We start from the raw sequence: 18456 nt of genomic DNA, 5'->3' as shown, positions 1-18456 counted from the left end.
CTAGTACTGACATCAAGTTGACAGTGCTGCAGCTAATAGGTGAGCTCTGCAGCACTGAGTGGCTTATGCTATCAACTTAGGTGGACCTGTGCAGGTTGTGTTTGTGATAGCAGGGCAGTGAAGAACACTAACCCTCCATTTACCCATAGGCAAATGTGTTGAGGTTACATTACTAAAGGATTGGACACAGGGGCTAAAGGACCTGAGTGTTATTTGTGTCTTTTCTGGGTGATTGGATACTTGTAATTCTAGGTGAATTGCTCTGCTACAAATCACATTTCTTGGAAGACTTCAGCAAAGCCAGTAAATTACAATTTCAAAATATTTTGTTGTCAAGTTGATAATATTTGTTTTTTATTTTGATATCCAGGACTCATGTATCAGCATCTGTGACGCAAAAACGAGTTTTCATTTTGCTATGACTGGAAAATCATATCAGGTTATTGTAAATCATTTCTATGAATTACTTCCTAAAGTGAGTATAACAACATTTGTATCACTTGCACTATTTTCAATATAGAAATAATGGCTTAGTCTGTGTTCTCGCCTTCAAGTTTTTAATGCATTTAAGGCAAAAGCCACAAATGTGTTCAAGAGAAGGACATAACGCACAACTGTACAAAAATAGTTCCCCTATCTGGTTTCCAAGTCTTGGCCACCACAGAATCATCATCATCATCATAGTCATCCCTGATTTGGTTGAAAATTGCCTCTTTGTGGAAAATGGCAGGAGCTGCTTGCCCCGCCATCTGATTCCCACCAAGAGATTTGCCCTTCATTGCATATATTGTTGTTTCTATTAAATTATCTTCTCCCTTGAAAAAAATATTTAACACAAAAAAACCTACATTGTTGCATACACACAGAAAGTAAGATGCAACAAAAGTCAAACAGTATTGTTGTCGCGTATACAGTTGCAAAATTGGACTAGTAAAACATACATGCAAATATTAAGATGGCAAATTTTTTAAAGATTAAAAAAAAAACAAAAAAACCATCCCCTTAGTCCTTTACGAAAAAGGATATGACAAGGAAATCTAGGTAGGCTTACGTCCCAACAGCAAGCGCCTGTAACATGCTACTGTATTCGGGAGACCGTTTATGAATCAAATATTTTACTGTTATAGTATTAAAAATTTTGCGGTAGACATTTAAATTTAGATTTCTGGAATGTTGAGATTTTTCATTTGTCTTATATTGTCTTAAATAAATAAATAAGTAAATAAATTAAACAAAACAAAAAAACAACTTTACAAACTTTACAAATAAAGTGCAAAAGAAATGCAAAACATTGTATAGCTTATGGCTTGTCTTCCTCACAAGTCAGGAATAATATTTTCTGTGCCATTCAATCCTTGTTTTCAGTATTTTTCTTCAGTGGAAAAAATAAGCCTGAGAGTTCATTATTTGTTCTCTTTTTCTGTAGTTCATCAAGAATGAAAAAAACTGTAATATGAAGGTGCTAAAATGTAGTATTTCACATATCAATCAACACAGTCACACAGACTCTATCGGGCCTGCACCTCCCTAGAACCTGAATCTGTGTACTATTATTCACAGACTGAGACTACAACTTCCATTTTCTATGTATGTTCTTAACTGCTGCAGTAATACATCATACTGTCTTTTATGTCTTTCTATCTCTATATATCCAGCAAAATGTGAGAAGTTAAAATACAACCTTTAATTAAATCAATTAAAATAAATGAATCACAGTTATCAAGGAAAAAAAAAACAAGACACCCAAGGATAGGTCATGAATGTTAAAGTAGTGGACAACCGCTTTACAACAGCTGTCCCGAAAATTGCATTTCTTGCCTATCCACAGAAACATCAGCCGGATGATTGCAATGCTTAAATGTGAAATCCACTTAACTTTTTTGTGCTACATCAATAATTTACGTATTAAGTATAACATATAATTATTTTACAGATCCTTCTCAAAGGCACAATTTTTGCTAGAATGAATCCAGGACAAAAATCCAATCTTGTTGAAGAATTACAAAAAATAGAGTAAGTTTAGTTAGTGATGTTAACAAGCTGATATGTAGGAGATTGTATGTTTATGCAATTTACCTTTTAACACATATTCAGAAAAGGCATGACTTTGCTGGGAACATGAATGCTACATATTCAAATGACGTAAGAGTTACTACACGGATGAGACAGCTTTACTAAAACACATCAATGTACCATAATACTGCAAATGAACATGTGTATATCAGTGGCTCACAACCTTTTTTGCCTCGAGCCACATTCATCTTTGATACAGTTGTGCTCAAAAGTTTACATACACTGGCAGAATTTGTGCATTCTTGGCCTTTTTTCAGAGAATATGAATGATAACACCAAAATGTTTTCTCCACTCATGGATAGTTTGTTTTATCTTTTTTAAATAATAATGACAACCCAAAGCATCCAAATGACCCTGATGAGAAGTTCACGTACCCTGGTGATTTTGGCCTGATAACATGCACAGAAGTTGACACAAATGGGTTTAAATGGCTACTAAATGTAACATCCTCATTTGTGACCTGTTTGCTTGTATTCAGTGTGTGTGCATAAAAGCTGAGTGAGTTTCTGTGATCCAGACAGACTTTTGCATCTTTCATCCAGCCATTGATGTTTCTGGATTGTGAGTAATAGGGAAAGCAAAATAATTGTCAATGGATTTACAGGAAAATGTATTGAACTGTATAAGACAGGAAAGGGATACAAAAAAATATCCAAGGAATTGATAATGCCAGTCAGCAGTGTTCAAACTGTGATTATCAAATGGAAAATCAGGGGCTCTGTAAAAACATAACCAAGTTCAAGTAGACCAACAGAAATGTCATCCACAACTGCCAGGAAAATTGCTCGGGATGCAAAGAAAGACTCACAAATAACACCAGCTGAAATACAGGACTCTCTGAAAACTAGTGGTGTGGCTGTTTCAAGATGCACAATAAGGCTTCTTTCATACTTCAGTTGTTTGGCGTCAATTTGAATCCGCCGTCTTCATCAAATAGCGGATCTGCCATTTTTTGGGGGCGGATCCACTATTTTCCCATAGATTTGCATTAGTGACAGATTGTGACGGATGGTCGTCCGTTCCATCCGCCATGTGACGGATCCTTCGAAATTTGGCAGACGTCATCTAGACATAGACGGACATTATAAAGTTTTTTATCTGCGCCGAACTGGCGGTTCGCGACGGATTTGTCGCGTCCGCCATTCCATATAATGGCCGCCTATGGACAACGGATCCGTCGCGACCGTCATTTCGGCGGATCCGTAGCCCCAATCTGCTTTTTCAATTGTGCATGCTCCAAAAAGTAGATACTTTCCCCAGACAACCCCCAAGTAATGGATCCGTCAAAAAAACGGATCTGTTAGAACCATTTTCTTAACAATTGTGACGGATCCGTCGATCCATCACTATGTCGGAGCAGACTGACGCCAAACAACTGAAGTGTGAAAGAACCCTAAGGAGGCACTTGAAGAAAAATGGTCTGCATGGTCGAGTAGCCAGAGGAAAGCCATTAATGCACAAATACCACAAAGTATCTCACCTACAATACCCAAATCAGCACAGAGACAAGCCTCAAAACTTCTGGAACAAGGTAGTTTGGAGTAATGAGACCAAAATTGAACTTTTTGGCCACAACGATAAATGTTACATTTGGAGAGAGGTCAACAAAGCCTATGATGAAAGGAACACCATTCCTACTGTAAAGCAGGTGGATCACTGATGTTTTGGACATGTGTGCCCTACAAAGGCACAGGAAACCTGGTCAAAGTTGAAGGAAAGATGAATGCAGCATGTTTTCAGCAAATACTGGAGGCAAATTTGCACTCATCAGCCCAAAAGCTACGAATGGGACGTGCCGACGTGAAGGTTAAGGTTCTGGAGTGGCCATCTCAGTCTCCTGACCTCAATATCATTGAGCCACTCTAGGGAGAACTCAAGAGTGCAGTTCATGCTAAACAGCCCAGGAATTTACAGAAACTGGAAGCTTTTTGCCAAGAAGAGTGGGTAGCTTTACCATTTGAGAAAATAAAGAAATTCGTCCACAACTACCACAAAAGACTTAATGCTGTCATTGATGGTAGAGGGGGCAATACACAATATTAAGAAATGTGGTATGTGAACTTTTGGTCAGGGTCATTTGGATGTTTTGGGTTGTTATTATGATTTAAAAAGAGAAAACACAGTAGTTTGACAATAAATGGCTTCACCCAACCACTAACCATGAGTGGAGAAAAAGTTTTGGTGTTATCATTCATATTCTCTGAAAAAGGGCAAAGAAAGCAAAAATTCTGACTTGGTATGTAAACTTTTGAGCACAACTGTAGATAGAGCAAGTCACATTAAGCAGGAACCCTCCTCCCACTTATGCCATTGTGAGACCAAGAGCCCTACAGTCCCAATATAATAACAGCGATAGATTCCTCACAGGAAACACAACAAAACCCTATCTCTTCTCTTCCCTTATATGCAGTATATTTTCAACCAGGGGTTTCCACATTGCTCCCTTTTGGCATTCTTGCATTAAGCACAGCCATCACACCATTGCATCTAGCTTCATGCAGCCCTCTAACTGGAAGTATCATCCTCTCTTCAGTATATGTGCATCCAGTTCTGCCCTTCTGTGCAGGGCTACTCACAAAAGTCACCATCTGTAAACCTGTTCCTCATAATTATTTGCTAATCCTGGTGCTAATACACCAAGCTGGAGAACAGCCACAAGGCACACAATATAAGCACGCAAGCCACATGTGGTTCCAAGCCATAGGTTTGGGACCCCTGGTTTATATGTTTAAGATTTTAAAGAAGAAACTTAGCAAAGACTTACAGTACATTATACAAATATGAAATAAATTAATATCCAATTTTCTTTAGTTATTATGCTGGAATGTGTGGTGATGGAGCAAATGACTGCGGGGTGAGTAACATTTAGAATTCTTTGTTATAACTTATGCTTAGATTTTCCATAAGTTCTTCCATTTGTTTTTCATTCTAAATGGAGTGATCCATAGTTTTCTGAATCTCGTCAAACTAATATTGATCAATAAATATGGGTCATATTAACAGTGAGCTATGCAATGAATAAAATTATCATTAACAATGACAAACATAGCAATACAGTCTACAGACCTTAAGTCCATCTAATTCAACAATATAGCAATACAGTCTACAAACCTTAAGTCCATCTAGTTCAACCTATTCTATTGCAATATTGAATCAGTGGAAGACAAACCCTCTTTTCTTCGGTAAGACCAGAGGCATAGCTAGGGTTTTGGTTCGGGGGGGGCGAAACTTCGGAGTGGGCCCCTAACCAGGTAACTTTGATTATAACTGGGTGACGCACCCTAATAGTGGAGGAGAGCCTCAGCAGATGACCGTGCTGTTACTGAAAATAATCTCTATATAAAGACCAACATGGATATTACCGCCATATTGTCAGTGGTAGATACCAGCCCTACAGAACATAGATCACAGCACAGTTACAAATAATGTCTTACCGCTGATGTTCTTTCTGATGGAATCGTTCATTTTTCCCGTCTTTTCCATCTGGCCCAACCAACATGACAACTTCTTCAAGTACAAATCGTCTGCAGCAAAGACACATTTAACTTCTCATATTCCAGCCCCATCACCATCTATTCCCAACCTGCACAAACTCCTCATCCTGCTGATACCCCAATACTGAGCCGCTGCTGCTGTATGTGTCCCTATTACTGCACCTGATACCCCAATACTGAGCTGATGCTGCCGTATGTGCCTCTATTACTGCACCTGATACCCCAATACTGAGCTGCTGCTGCCATATGTGTCCCTATTACTGCCCCTGATACCCCAATGCTGAGCCGCTGCTGCCATATGTGTCCCTATTACTGCCCCTGATACCCCAATGCTGAGCCACTGCTGCCGTATGTGTCCCTATTACTGCACCTGATACTCCAATACTGAGCCGCTGCTGCCATATGTGCCCCTATTATTGCACCTGATACCCCAATACTGAGCCACTGCTGCCGTATGTGTCCCTATTACTGCACCTGATACCCCAATACTGAGGCACTGCTGAGGTATGTCCCTATTACTGACCCTGATACCCCAATACTGAGCTACTGCTGCCATGTGTCCCTATTACTGCCCCTGATACCCCAATACTGAGCTGCTGCTGCCGTATGTGTCCCTATTACTTCCCCTGATACCCCAATACTGAGCCGCTGCTGCCGTATGTGTCCCTATTACTGCACCTGATACCCCAATACTGAGCCGCTGCTGCCGTATGTGACCCTATTACTACACCTGCTGTGTGGTTCTCTGTGCTCTCTAAATTCTAAAGCACCCCTCTATAATGTAGTAATGCAGGGTGCAAGTGCCCCAGAAAACAGTGCCCATATTTTGCCCCCTAGAAAGTAATATTGCCCTGTGTGCCCCTTTGATAGTCACAGTAACCTGAGTTCCCCTATAACAATAAGTGCCCACTTTACATTTAATAATGTCCCAAGTCTCCCCCTGTAAAGCTCCCCTATACACAGCATGATGCTCTCATATACACAGTAAAATGCACCCCCTCACTGTATAGTACCACCCACACAGTATACTGACCCCTTAGTAGCCCCCAAACTGTTTGACAGTTCCAACACTGTATGATGGCTCCTTCACTGTAATCTCCATACTGTATGATGGCCTCCTAGATAGCCTCCATATACAGTAGCATAATGCACCAAATAGTCCACAATATAGTGTAATGCACTCCCCATAGGCAGACTTTATACTGTATCATAAGGCAGCCCCCATAGTCAGACCCTGTAATAAGGCATCACATCATAGGCAGGCCCTGTAATAAGGCAGCCCCCATAGTCAGACCCTGTAATAAGGCAGCCCCCACAGGCAGACACTGTAATGAAGCAGCCCCCATAGTCAGACCCTGTGATAAGGCATCACATCATAGGCAGGCCCTGTAATAAGGCAGCCCCCATAGTCAGACCCTGTAATAATGCAACACCCCCATAGGCAGGCCCTGTAATAAGGCAGCACCCCCATAGTCAGACCCTGTGATAAGGCAGCCCACCATAGGCAGACCCTGTAATAAGGCGGCAGACCCTGTAATAAGGCAGCATCCCCATAGTCAGACCCTGTAATAAGGCAGCAACCCTATAGGCAGACCCTGTAATAAGGCAGCACCCCCACAGTCAGACCCTGTAATAAGGCAGCCCCTACAGTCAGACGCTGTAATAAGGCAGCACCCCTATAGTCTGACCCTGTAATAAGGTAGCACCTCTATAGTCAGACCCTGTAATAAGGCAGCACCCCCTATAGTCAGACCCTGTGATAAGGTAGCACCCCTATAGTCAGACCCTGTAATAAGGCAGCCCCCATAGGCTGACCCTATAATAAGGCAGCACCCCCATACTCAGACCCTGTAATGAGGCAGCACCCCTATAGTCAGACCCTGTGATATGGCAGCCCCCCATAGGCAGACCCTGTAATAAGGCAGCAACACCCATAAAAAAAATAAATAAATACCTCTCTTCTTCCTGGTTCCTGCGCTGCCCCTGCTGATTTCCTGATTTCCTGACAGCGGGCGACGGGCAGTGACGTCATCGCGCCAGCTGTCAGTGTCGGTGACATCAGACGCCGACACTGACAGGGGGATGATGGGAGAAGGAGCGCAGCGCTTCTTCACCCATCAATGCGATCAGCTGTATCGGCTAAATGCCGGTACAGCTGATCTTCCGATGACGGCGGGGGGCCCACTGCTGGCACCAGGGCCCCCCCGCCTGCTCAGGGTCCCCATAGCGGCTAGGCGGAAGAGCAGGGAGATCGATTCTCCCTGCTCTGCCGCAGAATGTAACTGTAACTGTATAGCGTAGCTCCGGGTGGGCCCCCTCTGAGCTACGGGCCCAGGGTGCCTGCACCCTCAGCCCCCCTGGTAGCTACGCTACTGAGTAAAACAAAAGACATATTGTAGGGAAATATTCCTTCCTGACTCCAAATATCACAGTATCACAGAATAAGAATAAATTTATGCATCATCAACCCATCTCTGCAATTTAGTGCATAACATTTGTATTATTATTCTTCACAAAAGGCATTTTGTTCCATTTTTTTATTATTTTGATTAATTCGCCATGATAATTTCCTCTAACAGAGAGTTCTAGTCCAATTGTTCTAACAGTATCACAACAAATGTTCTAAACTTCACTTTCCCCCAAAAATAAAATAATAAATGGTAATTTTTTTTGTATAATATATAATAAATGGTACTGATAGATGCCCGATGTACTATGCAAAGAAGTGGGGAAACAGCACAAGATGAGCACTGACGATAGAGAGAGGGAAAGGATGGTGACCCCCTAAACACTCACCTAATCACCCTAAATGGGTCCTTCCCCCATGCACCATCATGTGCCTAAGCCCTGGCTGACCCTGGGCTTAGCCTCAGATAGTGGAAGGACAGCAAGACACTTGTCTTACTACTATGATAAGACAACAACGGGAAAGAGACAGACAGGAGACAACCACACAAACAAATTATTATTGTTATTATACATTTTTGGAACTACACTGGTTTCAAAAGGAACACAACGGCTTCTGCAGGATCACCGTCTCCAGAGATGTAATGCACAGGATAGAAACTCTATAGCTGGAATAAAAAGAAGCTAGGAGAGGGTTTAAATAATGAAAGGGGAGTAGTCTCAATAAGCCGCTGCTGAGACAGAAGCCAATGGAAAACTCAGCAGAGTTCAAACAAGGAATTCTTAACAACATTCTTACCACAAGAAACCATAAACCTGTTTAACTCATAAATGGCCACTCCGATACCAAAGAGGACCTGTGGTCAGCTAAACGCCATGATCTTCTAATCCCAGAAGCACCACAGGTTCCAGCAGGGTGTGGCACATTCATGACAGCAGATTAAATAAATATCATGTAGAGCTTTCTTACATGTATTTTACTTGATTATCAACATTGCAGAACTGTCTATGTGCTGTTCTGTGCTTTTCTGTGTATGGGAGACATCATAGCACCTTGTATCCTCCCACCAGCTCAGAGTCAATTGCAAATTAGGAATAGAGCCTGCCGAAGGGAAAATGGTGATAATTCAAGTTATATACCAGCCAAAGATAGTGTTGTTCTTCATGTACACATGTGGGACAGTTTATTTTGAAAAGTTTCATGAAAGTATATAACTATACTTTCATGAAACTTTTCAAAATAAACTGTCCCACATGTGTACATGAAGAACAACACTATCTTTGGCTGGTATATAACTTGAATTATCACCATTTTCCCTTCGGCAGGCTCTATTCCTAATTTGCAATTGACTCTGAGCTGGTGGGAGGATACAAGGAATAACTTCTTTAAAGGGGTTGTACAGGTTTATCATGAAAGTGTGCCATATGTTTACTCCCAGCCACATTCCAACTTGAAGTGCTCAATTCACTTGCACTCAGTGCTACCACACATGTCTAGTTGGAATGTGCCATATCTCATACTTACGATCACGTGACTCCTCAGTTTCACCGCTAATGCACTCTAGGAGGATTCAATTACATAGAGTCACTAAACACTTTGGTGAAAAGTCTGAACAACCCCTTCAAGTAAATGAATTATTAGCTATGTTGGTTCTTACTGTCAGAACATTACGTAGATGTTTATTGAGCTGTAATAAATATGGAGGCATTTATTGATAACTACAAGAGAATTAATGGGTGATGTATCAGTACAACAATTTCAGATTAAGAATCAATACCAACTGGCACGAGCAGCATGTGAGAGGAATATGGCACTGCCTAAATATTCACTTTCTCAGCTAAACATTGTTGTATTTTTTCAGGCCTTAAAGGTGGCTCATGCTGGAATCGCTTTATCAGAACTGGAGGCCTCTGTAGCCTCGCCATTTACTTCGAAAATCCCAAATATTGAATGTGTGCCAAAACTGATCAAGTGAGTTTTACTAAAGTGAAGGCTTCTAATAACTATAGAAAGTACCATTTTAATAAGGATCATCCCAAATTTTCTGTATTGAGTTGCAGCCAATGTTTTGAGCTATTAAAAAATTTAAACAATAGGCATTCAATTTAACAGACTAAACACAAATACAGTTTCAGGTTTGCCAGTTCATATGTTTTCTAGTCTCATAGATATTATTTTCTTTACCTTACTACAAATTCAGTGTGCAAACTTTAGTCATTTTTTTTTATTTGAATCACAAAGCAATGAATTATTTTTCTCACCATGACATTATATCAAGTTTTATTTAAGAGCATACTTATAGCACTCATGCAATTATGAGTCATAAATATAGCACTAATAGATCATATACGGTATAAATTAGAAACTATTGTCTACAATACACATTTCATTCCGGCAAAACACCACTAGTTATCTTCAAGATAAAATGTTTATTACCATCAAGATAAAAGTATGGCAGTTAATTAATTGGTAAATAAAAACTAATCAATTATGCCACTTATTTCTATTTAGTTAGGTATTTATTTTTCTTTTCAGAGAAGGAAGAAACTGCCTTGTAACATCATTCTGCGTGTTCAAGTATATAGCGATGTATGCTATCATTGGATGCATATGTATGCTGATTCTGTTTTGGGTATGATTATATACTATAATATGTTAAATTGTTGCCATCTTTTGTTGGCAATTGTTTAATTAATTGTTTATTTCCCAATAGTCCCATTAAAAATAGAGGGTGAACGGAGCATATAAGTGGACAAGTGATCATTTTCAATATAGTGAATAAGCCTTTAACATTTCTGCTACTTTCCTAACTTGAAAATTATCGGAAAACAACGCTAGGCCCTTATATGAGAGCTTCAACAATAGGGCATGCACACTGGGTATATTACAACTAAAAACTAACATTGTAGATGTGTAACTTACATTGCAGATTTATGCATAATAATATTATAGGTTGCATAATAATCTTGCTCCCAAACTTTCGGTTATCTTTTTTTGCTGTAGTTTTGCTAAAAAGTTTATACCTTTTGCTTTTTCTATTTATGTAGAAAAGCAAGGTTGTTGGAGTCTATCTTTTTATGATGCAAGATGTGGCTATAACCATTGCCGTCACTTTATTAAGTAAGTATGCTGAGGGAAATCCATGAAAAATGAATGCATGTACGTGAATTATTATAATTTTGCTGTACTTTATGATAAACTGTGTTCACACTGTTAGGCATCAGGATTCTCCTGCTGCACGGGATAGATCCCAAGCCTTATCTGCCTCTGTGGTCTCCCATTCAGCTTTGGATGCTGCAGGTGCTGCTGACCATAGACGTCGGTCCCAGCATCTTGTTCAGGCTCGTGCTGCTCGTTTAGTTACTGCTGGCTCTCCAGCCAAGTCTATCATAACCAGCAATAGGCAGTGGCGACCAGATGCTCTTGAGTCTAAATTCCAGAAATCACCCTACTGAGCATGTCCGTGATGTGGTGTCTTCCTATTGGTTGTCGGACATCTCCAGCTCTGGTCACGTGGCAGCTCCGGATTGTCCCACGTGCGATGACTCTCCTGACTGGGCGCAAGTGTTTGAGGTGGAGCCTTATGTATAAAAAGCCCTCAGCGGCACACACGGGTGCACTAGTATCATTTTATGTATGGCTATGTGAGTGGAATCTCTATAGCACTGCGGAATATGTTGGTGCTATATAAATAAAATTATTATTATTACCACTCTGTCTGTAAGTGTTTTGTGTCTGTGTAGCTTGGGACTGTACATGTGGGCAGGCAGCTAGCGACATTGGGGGCATTTAGTAGTTGGCTTAGCATCTGGTTCCTACATGTGTGCAGTTAGCACAGTAGAGTTCCAGAGCAAGCACAACCCTAGTCAGGGTATTAAGCTCAGCGCATCTGTTTTGTTTCTGTGTGCGAGTGACACAGCTCAGTTGCAGAGCATTTGTTTTGTTAATGCGTGTGAGTTCAGTTCACTTGCTGTTCACACTGAGCGGCATTTAACCCAGTGTGTACGGGTAATCGCTTGCCGTGTATTCCGTCATTATTCACTAGCAGCAGTTTTCCATCTCTGCACGGTGGACATCGGGTGGCGATTGTGCTTTATTATTTATTTTATTTAGTGCAATCAACCAACCTTACACACACTTTAATAAAATAACTAGCTGTTTCCAGCCAGCTAACGCTCGGCATGCTCATTGCTATCTAATTAACGCTGCTAGTGATTAAACTAAAGTAAATAATGACAACATTCGATAGCGCTTACGCAGGTGGTAAATTAACTTAAAATGAAGTTAATAATAATAATAATAATAATAATTATTCAAAATCAGAATAATACTAATACATTTTAATCACAGTGTAAAATAAAAAGCAAACTGGATTCGTGTGGTAATGTGTGGGGACTGAGCCTCGTGTGGTAATGTGTGGGGATGCAGCCTCGTGTGGTAATGTGTGAGGACGGAGCCTCGTGTGGTAATGTGTGGGGACGGAGCCTCGTGTGGTAATGTGTGGGGACGGAGTCTCGTGTGGTAATGTGGAGGGACGGAGCCTCATATGGTAATGTGGAGGGACGGAGCCTCATATGGTAATGTGTGCGGACAGAGCCTCGTGTGGTAATGTGTGAGGACAGAGACTCGTGTGGTAATGTGTGGGGACAGAGCCTCGTGTGGTCATGTGTGAGGACAGAGCCTCGTATGGTAATGTGTGAAGACGGAGCCTCGTGTGGTAACGTGTGGGTACGGAGCCTCATGTGGTAATGTGTGGGTACTGAGCCTCGTGTGGTAATGTGTGGGTACGGAGCCTCATGTGGTAATGTGTGAGGACGGAGCCTCGTGTGGTAATGTGGAGGGATGGAGCCTCATGTGTTAATGTGGAGGAACGGAGCCTCGTATGGTAATGTGTCGGGACAGAGCCTTGTGTGGTAATGTGTGGGGACGGAGCCTTGTGTGGTAATGTGTGGGGACGGAGCCTCGTGTGGTAATGTGGGAGGGCGGGATTATGTGTGGTGTTGTGAAATTGGATTTTGGGCTCCCCCGGTGGCCACTGGTGGAATTGAACTGGTGTGCATCATCCTCTCTGTTCACCTGTTTCCATCAGGATGTGGGAGTCGCTATTTAGCCTTGCTCCTCTGTCACTTCCATGCCGGTCAACATTGTAATCAGAAGCCTTTCTGTGCATGTTCCTGCTGCTAGACAACTCCCAGCTAAGTTGGACTTAGTCCTTGTTTGTTTTTGCATTTTGTTCCAGTTCACAGCTGTAGTTTCGTTTCTGTGTCTGGAAAGCTCTTGTGATCTGAAATTGCCACTCTGATGTTATGAGTTAATACTAGAGTCTTAAAGTAATTTCAGGATGGTATTTTGATAGGGTTTTCAGCTGACCATGAAAGTGCCCTTTCTGTCTTCCTGCTATCTAGTAAGCGGACCTCAATTTTGCTAAACCTATTTTCATACTACGTTTGTCATTTCATCTAAAATCACCGCCAATATTTGTGGGGGCCTCTGTCTGCCTTTCGGGGAATTTTCTCTAGAGGTGAGCCAGGACTATATTTTCCTCTGCCAGGATTAGTTAGTCCTCCGGCCGGCGCTGGGCGTCTAGGGATAAAACGCAGGCTACGCTACCCGGCTACTGTTAGTTGTGCGGCAGGTTTAGTTCATGGTCAGTTTAGTTTCCATCCTTCCAAGAGCTAGTTCGTATGTTTGCTGGGCTATGTTCTCTTGCCATTGAGAACCATAACAGTTTGACCGGCCTAAAAGGGTTAAATTAATTGACAGAGAAAGGAGAGAATAGAGAAGTCTGCTGAAGATTTTTTTTTTTTTTTTTTTCTCAGTTCTGAGTGTGCTTGTAATTGAATCTCTTGCAAGTCTGCCTATATTGCAGCCTTTCTCTCTCTCTCTCCTTCTAATCCTGGAATGGCTCTGTGTTCACCTGTTTAAAATGGATATTCAGAGTTTAGCTGCAGGTTTGAATAATCTCACCACGAAAGTTCAAAACTTACAAGATTTTGTTGTTCATGTTCCTATATCTGAACCTAGAATTCCTTTGCCTGAATTTTTCTCGGGGAATAGATCTTGCTTTCAAAATTTCAAAAATAATTGCAAGTTGTTTTTGTCCCTGAAATCTCGCTCTGCTGGAGATCCTGCTCAGCAGGTCAGGATTGTGATTTCTTTGCTCCGGGGCGACCCTCAGGATTGGGCTTTTGCATTGGCTCCAGGGGATCCTGCGTTGCTCAATGTGGATGCGTTTTTTCTGGCCTTGGGGTTGCTTTATGAGGAACCTCAGTTAGAACTTCAGGCGGAAAAGGCCTTGATGTCCCTATCTCAGGGGCAAGACGAAGCTGAAATATACTGCCAGAAATTCCGTAAATGGGCTGTGCTTACTCAGTGGAATGAGTGCGCCCTGGCGGCGAATTTCAGAGAGGGTCTCTCTGATGCCATTAAGGATGTTATGGTGGGGTTCCCTGTGCCTGCGGGTCTGAATGAGTCCATGACAATGGCTATACAGATCGATAGGCGTCTGCGGGAGCGCAAACCTGTGCACCATTTGGCGGTGTCTACTGAGAAGACGCCAGAGAATATGCAATGTGATAGAATTCTGTCCAGAAGTGAACGGCAGAATTTTAGACGAAAAAATGGGTTGTGCTTCTATTGCGGTGATTCAACTCATGTTATATCAGCATGCTCTAAGCGTACTAAGAAGCTTGATAAGTCTGTTTCAATTGGCACTTTACAGTCTAAGTTTATTCTATCTGTGACCCTGATTTGTTCTTTATCATCTATTACCGCGGATGCCTATGTCGACTCTGGCGCCGCTTTGAGTCTTATGGATTGGTCCTTTGCCAAACGCTGTGGGTATGATTTGGAGCCTCTTGAAACTCCTATACCCCTGAAGGGGATTGACTCCACCCCATTGGCTAGCAATAAACCACAATACTGGACACAAGTAACTATGCGGATTAATCCGGATCACCAGGAGATTATTCGCTTTCTTGTGCTGTATAACCTACATGATGTGTTGGTGCTTGGATTGCCATGGCTGCAATCTCATAACCCAGTCCTTGACTGGAAAGCTATGTCTGTGTTAAGCTGGGGATGTAAGGGGACGCATGGGGATGTACCTGTGGTTTCCATTTTATCATCTATTCCCTCTGAGATTCCTGAATTCTTGACTGAATATCGTGACGTTTTTGAAGAACCTAAGCTTGGTTCATTACCTCCGCACCGGGAGTGCGATTGTGCCATAGATTTGATTCCGGGTAGTAAATACCCTAAGGGTCGTTTATTTAATCTGTCTGTGCCTGAACATGCTGCTATGCGAGAATATATAAAGGAGTCCTTGGAAAAGGGACATATTCGTCCTTCGTCATCTCCCTTAGGAGCCGGTTTTTTCTTTGTGGCTAAGAAAGATGGCTCTTTGAGGCCGTGCATTGATTATCGGCTTTTGAATAAAATCACGGTTAAATATCAATATCCGTTGCCACTGCTGACTGATTTGTTTGCTCGCATAAAGGGGGCCAAGTGGTTCTCTAAGATAGATCTTCGTGGGGCGTATAATTTGGTGCGAATTAAGCAGGGGGATGAGTGGAAAACCGCATTTAATACGCCCTAGGGCCACTTTGAGTATTTGGTGATGCCTTTTGGTCTTTCAAATGCCCCTTCAGTCTTTCAGTCCTTTATGCATGACATTTTCCGTGATTATTTGGATAAATTTATGATTGTGTATCTGGATGATATTTTGATTTTTTCGGATGACTGGGACTCTCATGTCCAGCAGGTCAGGAGGGTTTTTCAGGTTTTGCGGTCTAATTCCTTGTGTGTGAAGGGTTCTAAGTGCGTTTTTGGGGTTCAAAAGATTTCCTTTTTGGGATATATTTTTTCCCCCTCTTCCATCGAGATGGATCCTGTCAAGGTTCAGGCTATTTGTGATTGGACGCAACCCTCTTCTCTTAAGAGTCTTCAGAAATTTTTGGGCTTTGCTAACTTTTATCGTCGATTTATTGCTGGTTTTTCTGATGTTGTTAAACCATTGACTGATTTGACTAAGAAGGGTGCTGATGTTGCTGATTGGTCCCCTGCTGCTGTGGAGGCCTTTCGGGAGCTTAAGCGCCGCTTTTCTTCCGCCCCTGTGTTGCGTCAGCCTGATGTTGCTCTTCCTTTTCAGGTTGAGGTCGACGCTTCTGAAATCGGAGCTGGGGCGGTTTTGTCGCAGAGAAGTTCCGATTGCTCCGTGATGAGACCTTGTGCTTTTTTCTCGCGTAAATTTTCGCCCGCCGAGCGGAATTATGATGTTGGGAATCGGGAGCTTTTGGCCATGAAGTGGGCTTTTGAGGAGTGGCGTCATTGGCTTGAGGGGGCTAGACATCAGGTGGTGGTATTGACTGACCACAAAAATCTAATTTATCTTGAGTCCGCCAGACGCCTGAATCCTAGACAGGCGCGCTGGTCGTTGTTTTTCTCTCGGTTTAATTTTGTGGTGTCCTACCTGCCGGGTTCTAAGAATGTTAAGGCGGATGCCCTTTCTAGGAGTTTTGAGCCTGACTCCCCTGGTAATTCTAAACCTACAGGTATCCTTAAGGATGGAGTGATATTGTCTGCCATTTCTCCAGACCTGCGGCGGGCCTTGCAGGAGTTTCAGGCGGATAGACCTGATCGTTGCCCACCTGGTAGACTGTTTGTTCCTGATGATTGGACCAGTAAAGTCATTTCTGAGGTTCATTCTTCTGCGTTGGCAGGTCATCCTGGAATCTTTGGTACCAGGGATTTGGTGGCAAGGTCCTTCTGGTGGCCTTCCCTGTCTCGAGATGTGCGAGGCTTTGTGCAGTCTTGTGACGTTTGTGCTCGGGCCAAGCCTTGTTGTTCTCGGGCTAGTGGATTGTTGTTGCCCTTGCCTATCCCGAAGAGGCCCTGGACGCACATCTCGATGGATTTTATTTCGGATCTTCCTGTTTCTCAGAAGATGTCTGTCATCTGGGTGGTGTGTGATCGTTTCTCTAAGATGGTCCATTTGGTTCCCCTGCCTAAGTTGCCTTCTTCTTCCGAGTTGGTTCCTCTGTTTTTTCAAAATGTGGTCCGTTTGCATGGTATTCCGGAGAATATCGTTTCTGACAGAGGTACCCAATTCGTGTCTAGATTTTGGCGAGCATTCTGTGCTAGGATGGGCATAGATTTGTCTTTCTCGTCTGCTTTCCATCCTCAGACTAATGGCCAGACCGAGCGGACGAATCAGACCTTGGAGACATATTTGAGGTGTTTTGTGTCTGCAGATCAGGATGATTGGGTTGCTTTTTTGCCTTTAGCGGAGTTTGCCCTCAATAATCGGGCCAGTTCTGCCACCTTGGTGTCTCCCTTTTTCTGTAATTCGGGGTTTCATCCTCGATTTTCTTCTGGTCAGGTGGAATCTTCGGATTGTCCTGGAGTGGATGCTGTGGTGGAGAGGTTGCATCAGATTTGGGGGCAGGTAGTGGACAATTTGAAGTTGTCCCAGGAGAAGACTCAGCTTTTTGCCAACCGCCGGCGTCGGGTTGGTCCTCGGCTTTGTGTTGGGGACTTGGTGTGGTTGTCTTCTCGTTTTGTCCCTATGAGGGTTTCTTCTCCCAAGTTTAAGCCTCGGTTCATCGGCCCGTACAAGATATTGGAGATTCTTAACCCTGTGTCCTTCCGTTTGGACCTCCCTGCATCTTTTTCTATTCATAATGTTTTTCATCGGTCATTATTGCGCAGGTATGAGGTACCGGTTGTGCCTTCCGTTGAGCCTCCTGCTCCGGTGTTGGTTGAGGGCGAGTTGGAGTACGTTGTGGAAAAAATCTTGGACTCCCGTGTTTCCAGACGGAAACTCCAGTATCTGGTCAAATGGAAGGGATACGGTCAGGAGGATAATTCTTGGGTGACTGCCTCTGATGTTCATGCCTCCGATTTGGTCCGTGCCTTTCATAGGGCTCATCCTGATCGCCCTGGTGGTTCTGGTGAGGGTTCGGTGCCCCCTCCTTGAGGGGGGGGTACTGTTGTGAAATTGGATTTTGGGCTCCCCCGGTGGCCACTGGTGGAATTGAACTGGTGTGCATCATCCTCTCTGTTCACCTGTTTCCATCAGGATGTGGGAGTCGCTATTTAGCCTTGCTCCTCTGTCACTTCCATGCCGGTCAACATTGTAATCAGAAGCCTTTCTGTGCATGTTCCTGCTGCTAGACAACTCCCAGCTAAGTTGGACTTAGTCCTTGTTTGTTTTTGCATTTTGTTCCAGTTCACAGCTGCAGTTTCGTTTCTGTGTCTGGAAAGCTCTTGTGATCTGAAATTGCCACTCTGATGTTATGAGTTAATACTAGAGTCTTAAAGTAATTTCAGGATGGTATTTTGATAGGGTTTTCAGCTGACCATGAAAGTGCCCTTTCTGTCTTCCTGCTATCTAGTAAGCGGACCTCAATTTTGCTAAACCTATTTTCATACTACGTTTGTCATTTCATCTAAAATCACCGCCAATATTTGTGGGGGCCTCT

At 42.7% G+C, this 18456-nt stretch overlaps 1 protein-coding gene across 1 annotated transcript in view; it reads left to right on the top strand.

Annotated features, from left to right (window-relative positions):
- Positions 1 to 18456, top strand: part of LOC143808072 (putative cation-transporting ATPase 13A4) — a 506094-nt gene that overhangs the window by 419210 nt on the left and 68428 nt on the right. Inside the window, exons 20-25 of the mRNA XM_077290329.1 lie at positions 371 to 475; positions 1934 to 2013; positions 4886 to 4928; positions 9837 to 9946; positions 10511 to 10607; positions 11023 to 11095. Coding sequence (XP_077146444.1) covers positions 371 to 475; positions 1934 to 2013; positions 4886 to 4928; positions 9837 to 9946; positions 10511 to 10607; positions 11023 to 11095 — 508 coding nt within the window. The remainder of the gene's footprint in view (positions 1 to 370; positions 476 to 1933; positions 2014 to 4885; positions 4929 to 9836; positions 9947 to 10510; positions 10608 to 11022; positions 11096 to 18456) is intronic.

The sequence above is a fragment of the Ranitomeya variabilis genome, chromosome 2 (assembly GCF_051348905.1).
Source record: "Ranitomeya variabilis isolate aRanVar5 chromosome 2, aRanVar5.hap1, whole genome shotgun sequence".
Taxonomy (NCBI): Eukaryota; Metazoa; Chordata; class Amphibia; order Anura; family Dendrobatidae; genus Ranitomeya; species Ranitomeya variabilis.
The sequence above is the reverse complement of the archived record's forward strand: the minus strand, read 5'-3'. Positions and strand labels throughout refer to the sequence as shown.